This window comes from Podospora pseudopauciseta, chromosome 6 (genome assembly GCF_035222475.1).
Source record: "Podospora pseudopauciseta strain CBS 411.78 chromosome 6, whole genome shotgun sequence".
Classification (NCBI taxonomy): domain Eukaryota; kingdom Fungi; phylum Ascomycota; class Sordariomycetes; order Sordariales; family Podosporaceae; genus Podospora; species Podospora pseudopauciseta.
Genome location: NC_085895.1, coordinates 4,257,421 through 4,272,654, shown reverse-complemented (window position 1 = coordinate 4,272,654; position 15,234 = coordinate 4,257,421). Strand labels below are relative to the sequence as shown.

General features: G+C 54.7%; 7 protein-coding genes across 7 annotated transcripts; 2 read left to right on the top strand and 5 right to left on the bottom strand.

The window, feature by feature from the left end:
- Positions 1-833: 833 nt before the first annotated feature.
- Positions 834-2,478, bottom strand: AQY1 (Aquaporin-1; the record flags this gene model as incomplete). Its single annotated transcript, XM_062914924.1, has 2 exons — positions 834-1,723; positions 1,779-2,478. 2 exons carry the CDS (start codon positions 2,476-2,478, stop codon positions 1,365-1,367), a joined length of 1,059 nt encoding a protein of 352 aa, XP_062763698.1. The 3' UTR covers positions 834-1,364.
- A 90-nt stretch (positions 2,479-2,568) lies between these two features.
- Positions 2,569-2,940, bottom strand: QC763_0101610 (uncharacterized protein; the record flags this gene model as incomplete). The annotated part of the gene is made up of 2 exons (XM_062906404.1): positions 2,569-2,696; positions 2,880-2,940. 2 exons carry the CDS (start codon positions 2,938-2,940, stop codon positions 2,569-2,571), a joined length of 189 nt encoding a protein of 62 aa, XP_062763697.1.
- An 845-nt stretch (positions 2,941-3,785) lies between these two features.
- On the bottom strand, positions 3,786-4,568 carry QC763_610980 (uncharacterized protein; the record flags this gene model as incomplete). The annotated part of the gene is made up of 1 exon (XM_062914923.1): positions 3,786-4,568. One exon carries the CDS (start codon positions 4,566-4,568, stop codon positions 3,786-3,788), a length of 783 nt encoding a protein of 260 aa, XP_062763696.1.
- Positions 4,569-5,348: 780 nt separating this feature from the next.
- Positions 5,349-5,786, bottom strand: QC763_610970 (uncharacterized protein; the record flags this gene model as incomplete). The annotated part of the gene is made up of 1 exon (XM_062914922.1): positions 5,349-5,786. The coding sequence occupies one exon, from the start codon at positions 5,784-5,786 to the stop codon at positions 5,349-5,351; it is 438 nt and encodes a 145-aa protein (XP_062763695.1).
- A 477-nt stretch (positions 5,787-6,263) lies between these two features.
- On the bottom strand, positions 6,264-9,854 carry QC763_610960 (uncharacterized protein; the record flags this gene model as incomplete). Its single annotated transcript, XM_062914921.1, has 3 exons — positions 9,253-9,854; positions 7,577-9,231; positions 6,264-7,521 (listed from the first exon to the last, which is right to left on the bottom strand). The coding sequence occupies exons 1-3, from the start codon at positions 9,262-9,264 to the stop codon at positions 6,264-6,266; spliced, it is 2,925 nt and encodes a 974-aa protein (XP_062763694.1). The 5' UTR covers positions 9,265-9,854.
- Positions 9,855-10,058: 204 nt separating this feature from the next.
- Positions 10,059-13,761, top strand: DUR3 (urea active transporter). Its single transcript, XM_062914920.1, has 3 exons — positions 10,059-11,510; positions 11,562-13,225; positions 13,278-13,761. Exons 1-3 carry the CDS (start codon positions 11,408-11,410, stop codon positions 13,587-13,589), a joined length of 2,079 nt encoding a protein of 692 aa, XP_062763693.1. The 5' UTR covers positions 10,059-11,407; the 3' UTR covers positions 13,590-13,761.
- Positions 13,762-14,431: 670 nt separating this feature from the next.
- QC763_610945 (uncharacterized protein) lies at positions 14,432-15,048 on the top strand (the record flags this gene model as incomplete). The annotated part of the gene is made up of 2 exons (XM_062914919.1): positions 14,432-14,742; positions 14,802-15,048. The coding sequence occupies 2 exons, from the start codon at positions 14,432-14,434 to the stop codon at positions 15,046-15,048; spliced, it is 558 nt and encodes a 185-aa protein (XP_062763692.1).
- Between the last annotated feature and the right edge of the window lie 186 nt (positions 15,049-15,234).

Sequence of the window (15,234 nt, the reverse complement as noted above, 5' to 3'; positions counted from 1 at the left end):
CTCCCAGAGGCCTCAATATTACCTACATAATTTCCAGTCCCTTTTGTTCAAAAGATCAACTGGCTCGACAATCCATAATTTAACGAGTCGGCATCGCCGTCCTGAGTTCCGAGGAACTTGCACAATGTTCATTGAGTTTTCGGTGCACAGCCATATGCTCCATGATGCCGGCCCCGGCCCGAGGCCAGCAAGGGATTAGCCTCCCCCTGTCCCTCGTTCCCCACACCCAACAACAAGGAACGGGATGACATAATACCACGACCGGAGATGCTGATCGATGATGCCTGAGGATCATGGTGGCTAGGTAGGTTGTTAAGCTTCGTTGCATACATGGAAATAGAACGATACCCAGGCAGAGATGGTCAGACTCAACAGAGTAAAGCGCCAATAAGTCATACGCATCCAGGCATGAATTGGTCTGTGACTTGAACCAAGAGGTCATTTATCTGAGAGTAAGATAGTTCTCAGGGATACGTAGAAAGGCCGATGCTGGTTGAAACAGCTCTTCGAGGCAATCATCAATGGAAGGGTTGACCTGCCCAAAATGGGTTCGAAGCTCTGTACCTTCTGAGTACGCAGTTATCTAGCTAGGATCTTTCTAAAAGTAGTTTTGCGCACTTTGAAACTGGTCCCCGAGGTAACCATCAGTCAAACTGTGGGAAGCACTCTCTAGAAGCCAGAGCTCAAACTTTATACCTGATAGGCTTTGTACTAGCAGCTTTGCACCTCAATATCTTGTCTATCTTTTGATCGGGAGCAACGGCTGCTCAGGGTGGACCAAGCCAAGTAAGTAGAACTTTCCCACTACAAGTGATAGCACCATATCTTTGAGTTGCATCTTTTGCGTATTCATTCCATTAATCGATTAATTATGCTGAGATACCAGGTAGATCTTTCCGATATCGCCAACCATTTCCCCCGTTCCTACCATCCATCCCACTGACCCTTTCCCTGTTCCATTTTGGTATCACAAGACAATCCCGAAACACCAGACCCAGTCACCCACCCCTAAAGATCTCAGCACCACCACCTTGACCAGTCCCGACCTCCAATGCAGCCCAGTAGATATGCACCAGAAACCCAACGATGAACCATCCCTCCGGATTCCATGACCAGCGCAACTCGTACCACCAGTCCAAATGCTGATCTCCAACCAAGAAAACTGAAAAGCAACGCAAGCTGTACTGCAAGCAACATCCATTAAACACCCAATAGTTTCCAAACGCACCAACTTAAGCGAGACAACGAGCATCGTCACTCATAAACCCGGCCGACCATTCATATTCTTGAAAAAGAGGAGAGTGAAAGATTTCAAGCTGAACCCTCAGACTACCTTCCAACAGTCAAGTCGTGATGATTGCAGTTCATGCGCGCGGTGCCGTGGGGGAATCGGCCACAGTCGTCCCGCCAGGTGACGCAGCTCCGTTAGGCGGCGTCACTGTCTCGCGGGGTGTGGCATGTCCGTCGGCAACGCTTCCATAGCGTTCCTTCTCCTGTACCCTGGCCGTGTCAAACTTGAGCTTCTCCTCGTCATCGACATCCTGGCCGGGGTTGCACTCCTTCCACCGGAGGTACTTGAGCAGCGCATAGAATCCTGAGGCCAGCAGTGAGCCCAGGATGGGGCCCAGGAAGTAGATCCAGAAATAACCTGGGAAGCTCCGATTGACCACCGCTGGTCCGAGGGAGCGGGCAAAGTTGAGAGAGCCGCCGGTGAAGTATACGCCTATCAGCAGTCAGCATTCCATTCCACCTCCACCCAACCTTGACAGCAAACTTACCAACCAGCTCGGCAAGAAAGAAGGCCATTCCAATAGCGACTGGTGCCAGATAGGTGCTCTTGTGCTTCTCGGCCGCCACCATGATGACGACAAACACCAGCTCGGCCGTGAGAAACATTTCAATAAAGAGGCCCTGCGCAACGTTGGCACCCCCTCCAAGCGTCGTCTCGACATCCATGGGCCCGGGGAACAAAGCCGAGACAACACCAGCGGCAGCCATACCAGCCAGCAGCTGGGCAACCACGACGATGACGCTGCGGACTGCTGACAAACCACCAACCAGAAACAGAGCGAGCGTGACGCTGGGGTTGAAGAGCCCGCCTGTGACACGGTAAAAAGCCCACACGTTCGCCATCAGACTCAGACCGAATACCAAAGCGATAAACATGAGGTTCTGGGTGTTGGGAACGGCAATATCGGTACCGGACTCGAGCTGGGCAGGACCTGAATTGACGGCAATCTGGGTACCGGCAAAGGAAAAGAACAGAAACAAGAAGGTTCCAACAAACTCTCCCAGAAAAGCCGTGATGTTGTTGCGTGTGCTGGCCGGCTTGGACAGCATCGGCAGCGTCATAGTGTTGGTGTGATTCATTGTGTTGGTGGGCCTCGCGTTGACGTTTGAGATGTCGTCGTTGTTGTTGTTGTGAGAGTTGTGCCCGTTGACGTTGGAGGCGTACGATAGAAAACGACTGCGAGGCATTTTGATTTTTTTGGAGTGAACAAAGAGTGGGGAGGTGAGTGGAACAGATGGAGGATGGTATTTAATAAAAAAATGGGATGAATATTGTGTTCAAGGGCTCTCGGATCGTTGGCCCGGCTGGGGTAAGGGACGATTCCGAGTTGAGGCAAGGCGAGCAAAGTGAGCCAACTGATGCCAAGGGGCGACGGTGCCGTAAAATCTGAAAGGGACTGGTTGGCCTGGTGGTATTATTGTTGCATGAACCGCACGAAAAGAGGTCGACTGTGCCCCCTGCGTTAGCCAAACGGTCCAGAGATTTGGAAAGGGTATGGTCAGCGGCTCATATATGCGACGGGCGCAAGCTGAAAGAAGGGACCATTTGGTGATCGGGACGGGTCGGGTGATCTGGGCTGAGGGCTCACTGTTCACACGCTGCCGTCGAAAGAAACCAAACCAATTGTGGCATGAAGATGTGGAGGACATGTTGCGGTTACAGTGTTTTGCGCAACAGTACACAGCAGCTGGAGAAAAAGTCACGATGTCTCGTTTTGGGCATCAGACGAATCGCACACAATGACGCAATGTCTCGGTCCGGCAGTAAGATATGCTACAATGCATTCTGTGGACGGGCAGCCGCTTTCAGTACTCCGTACTTCTGTTGACGGTCATCGAGTCTGAAAGAACGACATCATCGATAACTCACGACCAGGGTCCAGGGAGGAGCATCAAAGGCACGACCCCCATGTCAATGTCAGTGTCTGTGTCCCGAGGACACGGCCCGACGAAAACGTCAGGCCAGTCTAGAACCAGCTCCCGGGGACGCCCCTGCCCTACATACAGACCGCGCAGTAGTAGAGAGTTTAATTACCCATTGAAGAAAGAAACGAATTTGATGCACGCAGGGTCCGAGCACGCCGAGCTAGTTCTTTTTCGACATCTCACTCGCTCTCACCGCTCCGTTTCAGCGTTTGAAGGGAAGCCGTTCCCCGGGTCCAGCTTGGTAATGCTGCAGGTCGCAAATGAGGCAGAAGAATCAAATTCAAGACACAGAGAGCAGAGGTGTTGAGTGCATGACAGTGGCGTGACGGGGTTGGCTACTCCAGTCGTAGTTCAAAGTCGGCCATTCCCGAGGGTGGAACATGGGGGAGCTGATGTTCCAGATGTTACTCCACGCACGGATCACTCAGCGCACCACCGGGATCCATCCGCCCCCCGGGCCGAACTAGATTGGTCCTATCATGTCTCCTTTGTGTATTCCTAGAGGTGCATGTACAACATATCTCTACCTACATTCAGCACCAGAAGGGAAATGATCATCCCTGCTATCGCTATACGCTCACTTTCACCCCCGAGATTGTCTCCAGCGCCGCAAGCAGCCCGTCTTGCACCGACTGGTCATTGGCAGTCTTGGACGGTTCCTCCTCCCTCAACGCGGTGAAATACCCGCCTGGGGTCCACCTCTCGTCCTCATTCTCCCCTTTCCCATCCGTCTGACCGCCAGTGGCCACCCAGACAAACGTGTCGACCGCTAGTTGCATATCCCCCGTCGCGTTCGCGCCCCCCATCTTTGTAGGAACCCAGCCCGGGTGAACGCTATATGCTTTTGTCTGCCAAACCCTGGCAAACGCCTTTGCCAAGATGACATTGTGAAGCTTGCTGTCGCCGTACCCGCTCTTCTTGATGTCCTCGGAGTCGCTCAGCCGGGGCCTACCACCGGCGTGAAGCTCGCTGCTGACAAAAACCAGCCTCTTTTGCGCGCCGGGTCCCATGAGAGCAGTGAGGATGTAAGGGGCAAGTGTGTTGACGGTGAACAGTGTCGGCAGCCCAGACTTTCCGGGGACCTTTTCCATGCCCGTGTAGACGCCTGCGTTGTGGATGACGGCCTCGTACGGCCCCAATTCCGATGCTTCTCTGGCAAGCTGCTTGGTCTCTTCAATGGACGATAAATCGGCAATCAGCACTGTTTCTGCGCCGGGACAAGCCTTGCGTGCATCTTCGGCACGTTGAGCGTTGCGGGCGTGGAGGATGACAGTGTGTCCCTGCGAGATTAGTTTGTTGGCGGTGCGGGCGCCGAGGCCATCTGAGGACCCCGTGATGCAGAATCGGCCCATGATGGCGAAGAGGAGTGCGGGCGGATGGTCACGATATGATGTAGAAAATGGCTCTCAGTTGTTGATGGAGTTGCTTCTCTACAGTGAAATCTATCTGCCCATCCCTGAGGAGAAGTGGGAAAATCGTTCCCCCTCAGACATCAAGCTTGGCACACGTCCCGCTCCACCTCCATGTCATGATCTTTGATCCACGCCTCGCCAATCCACAATGCTGGGGATGCCTGAGATGCTACGGCTCTCCAGATGGAAAAAGGCGCACGCGCTCTAGTCCCTATGAAATTTGGCAATTTATCTTGGGAGGTAGCAAGACGGCTATACAACCAACACACAGGAAGGAAACACAGCTCGAGATCAGGCCGACCACGGAACCAACAAGAAACGGCGATGCATACAGCAACATCAGAATACCGGACATCGAACGTGAAAGTGAACGTGGACGTGGAATCAAGCATTTCCGACACTGTCGATCACTGCATGTCATCGTTTATAGCATCGTCTGCAGCGTGCCGATGCACCCTCTGCAGCATCGGGATCGCCGGCGTGTCCTGTACGTCTCCAAGGGATAGTGCACAACAACGTGGCAGCCTCTGGTGGCAGCTCTTGTGATTCAGTTGGCGTGTTCTGTCCGACCATGTCACCGCAGAGAGACAGAAAGGCGCCGTGAATCTTGTTGTCCAAGTGGGTGTTTTGTGTCTTTTCCAGATTCCCGCCCGAAATTGCGATCCATCTATCCAGCGCGAGAAGGCTACATTGCATGATCCAACTTCCCGTCCAGCAGGTTTATCCCCTTCCACCGTTGTAGTCGGCCCCTCCAGCCTTCCGCAGCCTCTTGATAACCTCGTCCTCGTTCAAGTCGCCCTTGTCGTTGGCCGTCAGCTCGACGCTGTAGTGGCTCAGCACCTTCTTGACGTCGCCGGCCTCGATGCTCGCCCTCGCCTTCTTCATGACCTTGGCGTTCTCGCCAATCCAGACCACAAAGGCAAACTTGACCCTCTTGCTCTCGGCATCGTTTGCGTATTCCACTCGGACGTATGCGTACTGCACCTGGGTGTCGTCGAGCTGGGCCGTGAGCTCCGAAAGGCCGCCGGTGCCCGTGGCTGTCAGCTGCAGCTTGTTGCCCGTCGCGCCGTACGACAACAGAAGCCAGTTTTGTTCTTCCTTGTCGGAACGGATAGAGTCGTAGGCGGCGAGGACTTCGGGAGAGTTGACGCCTGACATATTTTCTCTTGTTTTCTCTGGGCTGCCCAAAGTGTCGGGAATCGTAGTGCGGGGTTGACCGACAGGGACAGGTCGTGGAACACGGTCGGTCGGGACGGTCGATTAACTAGCGTGGGCGATTACAAGTGAGTAGCTGTAATAGTATAAATGTGAAGTGTAGAGGAGAAAATGCACCCACGCCTGGAGATAATGAGAGAACACCGACTACGGTATGGAGGATTGGGTCAAGAATGAAAAGGGGCAGATGGAGATGGAGATGCCACTCCGGTCGAGTCCTCCACCCGTTTCAGGGTCCAGATGCCGCCAGCGCAGATCTCACGTCTTGGCGGTCGTGGCAGCTGCCTGATGCCTGCCCTAACCCTGACATTAATTTTCTAGATCATGACATGGTCCCGGCAGCGGAAAGGAAACAGTGCATCAAACAATTCTCATCTATACCACTACATACTCTGTGCTCCAGGCCATGCAACCATGATATTACCAAGTCCCGCTGATGGACAGATCTCGTGAACTCAACCCGACCGAAAACTCGTACGGCCCCTCCGTCACCATGACCCAATTCTGAGCCACGACATCCCAATAACTCAGGTCTCGCCTCGTAAGGTTGAACTTGACCGTCTTCTTCTCCCCAGGCTTGAGGTAGACCTTGTCAAAGCCTCTCAGCACGCGAATGGGAAAGTCCGTTTCCGATTCGGTTTCTGGGTATTGCAGATACAGCTGCGGCACCGCCGCTCCCGCAACCGGCCCGTCATTGATCACGTCGACATTCACAACAACATAGTTTGACCACAGGTCGGGGTTCCCACCCTCATCACCGCCAGCCTCGCTCAGGGGTGGCTGCTGGTCATACCCGTCAGGGTAAGGGTACTGGCCCACTTCGATATCATCTGTGCTGTCCAGATACGGATAGACGTACTTTTCCAGCCTGCGAATCTCGGGCGGAAAGATTGCCTCTTCCTTGCTGGGGATGTCGTTTGAGTAGCTGGGAGGCTCAGCAGCAGGGTTCGGTCTGCGGAGGGGATAGGGCGTCTTCCTCCTCTGGGGGATGACCACAATATTGTCAAACTTGAAGGTTGTGTAGCTGAGGCCAAAGCCAAACTCAAACCTGGGCTCAATGTTGTACTTGTCAAAGTGACGATAGTCAATGTACAGTCCTTCTCTAAAGTCCTGCTGAGGCACCACTCCGTTGGGAAGATAGAGCACCTTGCCACCGGCGCCGTAGTCTTCCAGAGTCCGTCCGATGGTGAAGGGCAGGTGGCCAGATGGGTTGGTGTCGCCGAAGAGTATCTCTGCCAGAGCATTCCCAGACTCTTGGCCGGGGAGATTGGCAAACAACAGAGCCTTGACGTTCGGGGTGTCGATCCAATCTTCCACAAGCACTGGTCCGACGGCGTGGATGACAACAATGACGTCGCCAGTGCCGCCGCCACAACTGGAGGCAACCTTGACGATTAGGTCGTCGCCGTTGTTTTGAAGCCGCAGGTCGGGACGGTCGCCGCTGACATCCGCCCATCTGGTGAAACCCTCCCCGGCATCGGCATTGGCAAAAACGATGCACAGTTCCAGATCATTCAGACTGCCGTCGCCCTTGCCGAAAGACGCCTTGTTGTCCAGAAATTCGGAGAGCTCGACTTTGGACTTGTCAAACTGCTTCCGCAGCGCCTCTACAGGTGACACAAGGTAGGGGAACTCGACAGCACCAGAACCCCAGCCCGAACCAAGTGTGCCTTGGTTACTGTTACTTTGTCAGCATGACAGTCGAGGCAAATGGTTCGAGTGAGAAGACTTACCAACCGCGGTCCTTGCATGCATTTGGGCCGTTGCCCGGCCCTGCATCCTCGCCAAAGATGCCTACCTTGAACTTTCCTTCGCTGCGCTTCCCGGTGGCACGCTCGACAGCATCCCTTCTAGCCCTGAGCCTTTCGTCGCTCAGCCCCTGACGACTGATGGGCAGCAAATCCTCATTCTTGAGCAAGACCGTGCCTTCAGCCGCGACCTCCCTCGCAATGACCGAATGATTTGCCTGCACATTGACAAACTGGTTGACAACCACTTGCTCTTGCTCGGTTGGGCTGCCTGGAGACATCACGCCCTTCTCTTCATCTGTCCAGGACGAGAAATTGGGCTGCTTCCTGGGAAACTTCTTCTCGTCATCCTGTCCGAGCTGGTACCAGGCGGCCACGATACGGGTCACCATGTCGTTCAGCCGCTCCAGGGGCACACTTCCGTTCAAAACAGCTCTGGACAGCTCTGGACCCCAAAGCGATTTACCGTCAGCCCAGCCCAACCCGTCACCGGGCATTGTCATATCCAAGCCAGCAAGCGCCGTGCCGACACCAGAGTGCTGGGCCAGCCAGTCACTCATCACGAAGCCTTGGAAACCCAACTCGTCCTTCAAGATGCCGTTCAGGAGCTTGCTGTTGCCGCATGCATACGAGTTGTTGACCTGATTGTAACTGCACATGACGGAGGCCACACCAGCCTTGACGGCATCGCCAAATGGCCAGGCGTACAGCTCATGCAGGGTGCGGTCGTCGATGTTGGAGCTGATGGCATGAGGAAGTCCCCACTCCCACGGCTGGCGGAAGTGCTCCTGCTCGTTGGCCACAAAATGCTTGATCGTCGCCATGACGCCCTCGCTCTGGATTCCCTTCACCGTCTCGGCGCCAGCAATGCCCTGGAGGTAGGGGTCTGCACCAAAGCCCTCCCAGTTGCGACCACCTGCTGGCATCCTGCCTAGTGGTCCCACGCAAGGCCCAAGCAAGACATTGATCCCCTTTTGCCGCGCCTCAATGGCATGAGCCTTGCCCCTCGCGTACATCAGTTGCCTGTTCCACGTCGCGCCGACCGTGATGCCAGCAGGAAAGGCGGTGATGTTGTCTGCAAATCTGATGCCCAGGGGTCCATCCTGCAGTTGCAACTGCGGGAAGCCCACATGAATGGCCGGGGCATTCGTGCCAACAGCCAAGCCCATCTCCCACCCCGTGCCGGTGGTGACATTCACCTTTTCCGCCAATGTCATTTTCGACACCATCTTGGAAGCCTTGGCATAGCTATCAGCCCAGGAAGCAGCAATGCCTCCTTTCGGTGTGGGATACCAGGGTGGCGACTGTCCGTACGGTGGCTCTTCTTGGGCCTTTCTGTAGACCAACACCCCGGTTGCTGTCAGAAGCACCCAAAGAATGCCCATCCCTGCCAACACGCCGATACAGCACCTGCTTCTCCTCCCCAGCGTTGTGAAAAGGCACGAGCACCACCTTTTTTTGCCTTTTGTGTTTGGCTCGAAGGAAGCGGTCGGCGATCGTCTCGTTGGGCGGGCAGCTTCGCGGTCAATGTAATCGGTAGCGTCGAGATCCGAGTCGGAGTCAAAAGCAGCGTTATCACCGCGATCGCTGGAGCGAGACCGTCTGGTGGAGGACTCCTTGAGGAGTCCCTGGGCGCTCTCGTCGTGGGCCATCGTGCGCTCGTCGTGGGCCATCGTGCGCTCGCCGCTTTGGAAGGCTGGAGTTCACCCGTTACCTAATTCGGAGTAAATATGTTATCTGAGCCCTCGCAATAGGCGCGTCATCGGGGTGGTCAGCGGATCGCTGGTGATGGATTCATCCTTTCCCAGTGTTGGTGTTTGCCCGATCCGCCGCGTCTCAGCTGAAGCGCTGGCAATCCATCGATCTTGGCACTCAGTACCCGATTGGGCGGCCCGAGAAACAGCAACTGGCCTGTGCGCTCGGTTGCTCCCGCGCCCTAAAATATCCGAAGTCCAAGCTGCCAGGAGCTCCCCAGAAGCTCAGCTTTGACAGGTGGGGTGGGATGGTTTGTATGAACTCTTCGAGCCCTGGGCCAGGAGGAAAGAACAAAGCAAAAAGTAGTGATTTCAGTGTCCCATTGATCTTGAGAGAGCTTGCTGATGTCGCGAGAAAAAGTAAGAGAAATTAAGAATGGTTGACGTGCTGCTTATCTCTCTTGGTCTGTCGTCATCTTAACGGATAAGATAAGAATAAAGCCCAAGGTGGTAGACATGGCTAATTGAAATTGATCAAGTCGGTTCCGATGTCGCAAGTTGCATTTCCCAACGTCTTGTCTCCATCTGGAGTGTACCTCTGAATCCAGCCTTTTGGAGATAAGTTTGGAGTAGATAATATTGTGGGAGGGTGTCATGGTTCCCCACGATGCAGCAGACCCCCACATGGGGCGAACGCGGGGCACCACGTTTCGTGAACTGTGACCCATCCCAGACTCCCAGCTCGTCGACGCCTCACCCACAAGCTGTGCCACCGAGCAGCCAATTGTGAGGGCAGAAAAACGCCTATCAAGACCATAGGAATCCGGCACGCAAAAACCTGGGGTCTAGAAACCGCCATTTTCATGGCCGTATCTCTGCGTCTAGGTGAAGAAGACACGCGCCTCGCAATGAGTGTTGGCTCATGTCGGGAGTCGAGATATCTTCACTGAAACGGCAGGGCTCAGCAGAGCTAAAGTCGTTTCCATCAGTCATTTTCTCGTCTCCAAAGCAGATCAGACTTCTCCGGAGACACCAGATCACAATGTGCCCCATGTCTGATATCGAGATCCCCGTGTGTCTCCTGGTGAGGATGACAGAGGAAATCACAATCGACCAATCAGCACTGCTGCCGCAATCAACATGCTAGCGCCAAGCGAAGGTGGACCCGCCGTTATCTCCATGAGGGATCGTCCCTGTCGAGTGCCCACTGGCAACGTTCAGATGGTGACACTGCACGATTGGCCAGCCTGGAGTCGGCTCTCTTATCTCCAGCTCCTTGATTTGCAACAGCCTTCACCAAATGCAATATCCCAATTGGGACCGTTCCTGGTCCACACCACAAGCTCCCGTCACAAGTCGAGACCCCATCATGGACGCCAGCGGGAGCTATTCGGCAAGTCTTTCTGTTTGCTTGGTACTGTCTCGGGCTGCTGTCTTGAATTGATTGATATGAGACCCTAGGGACCTTGGGTTGTTGAGCTATACCAAAACTACCTCGCAGTCAACTGATTGGCCCCCGCATACAATCAGCATCGCCAGGGACAAGCTCAAACAGCTATTACTGATTGAATGCCCTTATCTCTGGCCCTGCACGGCAATCCTCGTGGCGCCGGTAGTCGCTCTGCAGCCCAGACTTTGGGTGGCGCGGCCAGAGTGGGTTTGGACGGCCTGGCTCCCGAGCCCACCACGGAATTCACGACCTACCAAGGAGACAGCTCGCGAAGGGCCGGGTTGCTTTCTCGATACCGGTCGCTTGCGGTGCGCCACCGACCCTGCATGCACCCACAGAACGTCCGGCAGACCCCCCACAGTTCGCGAATTGATACCCTTGGCACCCACCTCCCAGAGCTTCGTTCTTGCTTGTGCCCGGCAAGACCATCTTTCCCCAGCATCTGTTCCAAAGACCCCGCCAGTGCTGATAGCAGAATGTGAAGCTGTGATTCGACGTCTGTCTGCGAAGCCGGCCGGGAGCCGTGTCCCCGGCATCGCACCGCAGCCATCTCCAGACTCTATATCTATGCCGTGTCCCCGACGCCTCATGTCAACTTGCTTCTGCCTCCAGGATCACCATCACACCTAACCCACCCCTCTGTCTGTAGCTTCCCGCCAGCTCTCAGACAAGATGGATCACGCTCCCGCCGATCAAGAGCACATCGCCAATGCCACGCTCGGCCAGGGCGCCGGCTATGGTGTCGTGCTGGGTCTGGGAGGTGCCTTTGCCATCGGTACGTGTTCTGAGACACTCCAGATGATGAACATGTGCTAACCCTAGCCAGGCATGATCGCCACAACCTTCATCCTGAAGAGGTACAACAGGGAACTTCAGACATCTGAAATGTTCAACACAGCTGGCCGTACTGTCAAGTCTGGTCTCGTCGCCGCTGCCGTCGTCTCTTCGTGGACTTGGGCCGCTACCCTTCTTCAGTCCACCGGTGTTTGTTATCGCTATGGTGTCTCGGGTCCCTTTTGGTATGCCTCGGGCGCTACTGTCCAGATCATTCTCTTCGCTACTCTCGCCATCGAACTCAAACGCCGCGCCCCCAACGCACACACCTATCTCGAGGTCATCAAGGCCCGATACGGAACTGTGGCACACTTGGTATTCATGGTCTTTGGCGTGATAACCAACATTTTGGTCTCGCTCATGCTGATTGTCGGTGGCTCAGCTACCCTCAACGCCTTGACCGGGATGCACACCATTGCTGCCATTTACCTCCTGCCACTCGGTGTCATTGCCTACACCATGGTTGGTGGGTTGAAGGCTACCATCTTGACTGATTGGGCACACACCTTCATCTTGCTGCTCATCATCATCATCTTTGCCCTGACAGCCTATGCCTCTCACGACTTGCTGGGCTCTCCCAGCGCTGTCTACGACCTGCTTGTCGAGGCTGCCACCCGTCACCCGGTTGACGGCAACAAGGAGGGCAGCTACTTGACCATGCAGTCCAGGGAGGGCGCCATCTTCTTCGTCATCAACATTGTTGGCAACTTCGGCACCGTCTTCCTTGATAACGGCTACTATAACAAGGCTATTGCTGCCTCGCCCGTGCACGCACTTCCCGGCTACATCATTGGCGGTATCTGCTGGTTCGCTATTCCCTGGCTCACTGCCACCACCATGGGTCTCGCCGGTCTTGCCCTCGAGAACAACCCTCGCTTCCCCACCTATCCTGACCGCATGCTCGACTCCGATGTGAGCGCCGGCCTAGTCCTCCCCTACGCCGCGGTTGCCCTTCTCGGCAAGGGTGGTGCCATGGCTACTCTGCTCATCGTCTTCATGGCTGTCACCAGCGCCTTTTCCAGTCAGCTGATTGCCGTGAGCACCATCTGCACCTACGATCTGTACCGCGCCTACTTCAAGCCCGAGGCCAGCGGCAAGAGACTGATCTACATGAGCCACTGCGTCGTCGTTGGCTATGGTTTGTTCATCTCCACTTTTTCAGTTGGTTTGTGGTATGCCGGCATCTCCATGGGTTATCTCTATGTCATGATGGGAGTCATCATCTCGTCGGCCGTCCTACCCGCAACACTGGCCCTGCTCTGGTCTGGCCAGAATAAGTGGGCTGCCGCCGGCGCTCCCGTCCTCGGCCTTGCCACCTCGCTCACTGCCTGGCTCGTCACCTCCAAGAAGCAGTGCGGCGAGCTCACCGTCCAGTGCACTGGCTCCAACATCCCCATGTTGGCTGGCAATGTCGCCGCTCTGCTTTCCCCCGTCGTCTTCATCGCCATTCTCACCGCCATCTTTGGCGTTGACAAGTACGACTGGAAGTCCATGTTGGAGATCCGCAGAGGTGATGATCACGATCTCGCCCAAGAGGCTGGTGTCGACCTTGAGGATGTTAACGGCGGCCACGAGGAGACCCAGGCAGAGTTTGAGGCTGAGCAGTCCAAACTTCTCAAGGCTGGCAAGATCAGTAGATGGACCACCGTCATTTTGGTATGTACCTTGCCTTCTCTCCGGTTTGAAACAAAGCTAACATTGCTCACAGGCCCTTGCCTTCTTGGTTCTCTGGCCCATGCCCATGTACGGTAGCGGGTACATTTTCAGCAAGCCCTTCTTCACCGGTTGGGTCACGATTGGCATCATCTGGATTTTCGGCTCCTTCATTGGTGTCGGCTTGTTCCCTGTCTGGGAAAGCCGGGCCACCCTCACCAGGACATGCAAGTACATCTGGAAGGATTTGACCGGAAAAAGCCACATCAAGACCATTCACGCCCAGGAGGCTGCTGTTGTTGGGACCCCTGGTGATCAGACACCACCGGAAAAGGCCGGGCTCAAGGAGGAGGTCAGATCCTCATAATTTGAAACTCAATGGATTGGGAGGAAAGGCTGGATTGGAGGAGTAATCAATGTTTTCAATGATACCCATTTTGTTAGGAGGGGCGGGTATTGCTTCCAGGGGTTTGGCTACTCGTCTGCACGCACTACTACACATGATAGCAAGCCATTTATTTATATGAATTAGCATCTTGGTCTTTGCTTCTAGCGTGTGATGCCGGCCTTTTCCCAAGGCCGAATGTTGCCAGCAACCAAGAGCAGTAACATCGTTAATTTGCGCGTGTGAAAAGAGTCGGTCAATTTCATCTCGGGGGTTCAAATGCCTATTGATAGAGAAAGTTGCGAGTCAAGTTTCAACTGTGCGGCTTTTTCCATCTCCTGTCAAACTAACGGATTGTAGATGTATGGGAGTGCAGTTGTTAACTTTGGCAGAGTTGCCCATGTACCGACTTACCTCACCAGCATGGAGCTGAGACGTCTCCGCCGTTCCACCCTCTTCGGGTAGACAAGGGCCAGAGTATTCACTCAGGGTATTGACCTCCGGAGCTCCACAGATAGACTCTTCCGAATTCACTGTGGGAGCAAACTGAGGTAGTAGGCCAGTGCTCATCAGATGAGGTACGAAAGAGACTTTTCACTTGCTCCTGCCCATTGTGATAAGCCTCTAATCACTTGGGCACCGAGTTTTCTGTGGGGCACCCTACTCTCTTTTTTCCCTTTTATACTGCCCTATTTTCTCCTCAAGCAGTCCTTCCCTCCTTCTTCTGCCATCTTGTTTCCTCAACAGACCTACAGATCACCAACTGTCTCCGTACCCCCCTCAACCACCACCATCTCCAAAAACAATACGCATAACAGCTCGCCATGAAGCTTCTTACCATGGCCCGTGCCATCCTCGGCCTCGCTCTTGCCATCACCGCCAGCTGCGCTCCTGCTGCCAAGACCTATACCGGAGATAGCCTGATCGCCGAGGGGTTCACCGAGGTGTCCGAGGGTGTCTACTTCAGAAACACCACAACCGCCCTTTCTGTCAATGGCTCTTCCTCTGGCAATGAACTCGCGGCTCAGACCCATTTCTGTCAAATTTCCGACTATGAGGGCACCACTGGAGACTACTCAGCCAAGGTCGATGATTGCTGGCAAGTCTACAGAAACGTTGCCGTAGATGGCGAGTGGCACGTACCTGGCTTCTTTGTAGCGTCGTTCATGCTCCATTGCTTACATTCTTCAACAGGGTCATCCGCCAGGGTCACCAGAAAGTGGTTGCTTCCTACGGCACCTGCGTGTTCGGTATCACGGCCCACGGTGGCGCAGACGTCAGGATTGGCAACGTGGATGTTCACAGCGCCCTCCTTGAGTCCATCAGCCAGTTCGCCCGCCAATACCCCGGGGATAATTTCCAAAGGATCGGCGCTGTGGGTCGCTTCCAGTGTGGCTGGAATTCTGGCGATGCTTGTATCTGGGGGGTCTACGTCCGTTAGAGAGGAGGCAGATGAACAAAAGTTGGTGCCTTAGGTAGTTTGCAAGTTCATTTGAGCACATACCTGCTTTACACCAACATCCTCTCTCCGCGTCCAACAAGTCTACAGTTGATACTGGGCCATGCTGTTTGAATTGCTACCTTGACTGGTTCATCACAAGCCGAGCTGATTACAACATCCCAACAC

Coding starts and splice junctions, on each gene's coding strand:
- DUR3 (XM_062914920.1), top strand. CDS start 11,408: ATGGATCACGCTCCCGCCGATCAAGAGCACATCGCCAATGCCACGCTC. Junction 11,511..11,561: donor GGGAGGTGCCTTTGCCATCG/GTACGTGTTCTG, acceptor AACCCTAGCCAG/GCATGATCGCCACAACCTTC. Junction 13,226..13,277: donor GATGGACCACCGTCATTTTG/GTATGTACCTTG, acceptor CATTGCTCACAG/GCCCTTGCCTTCTTGGTTCT.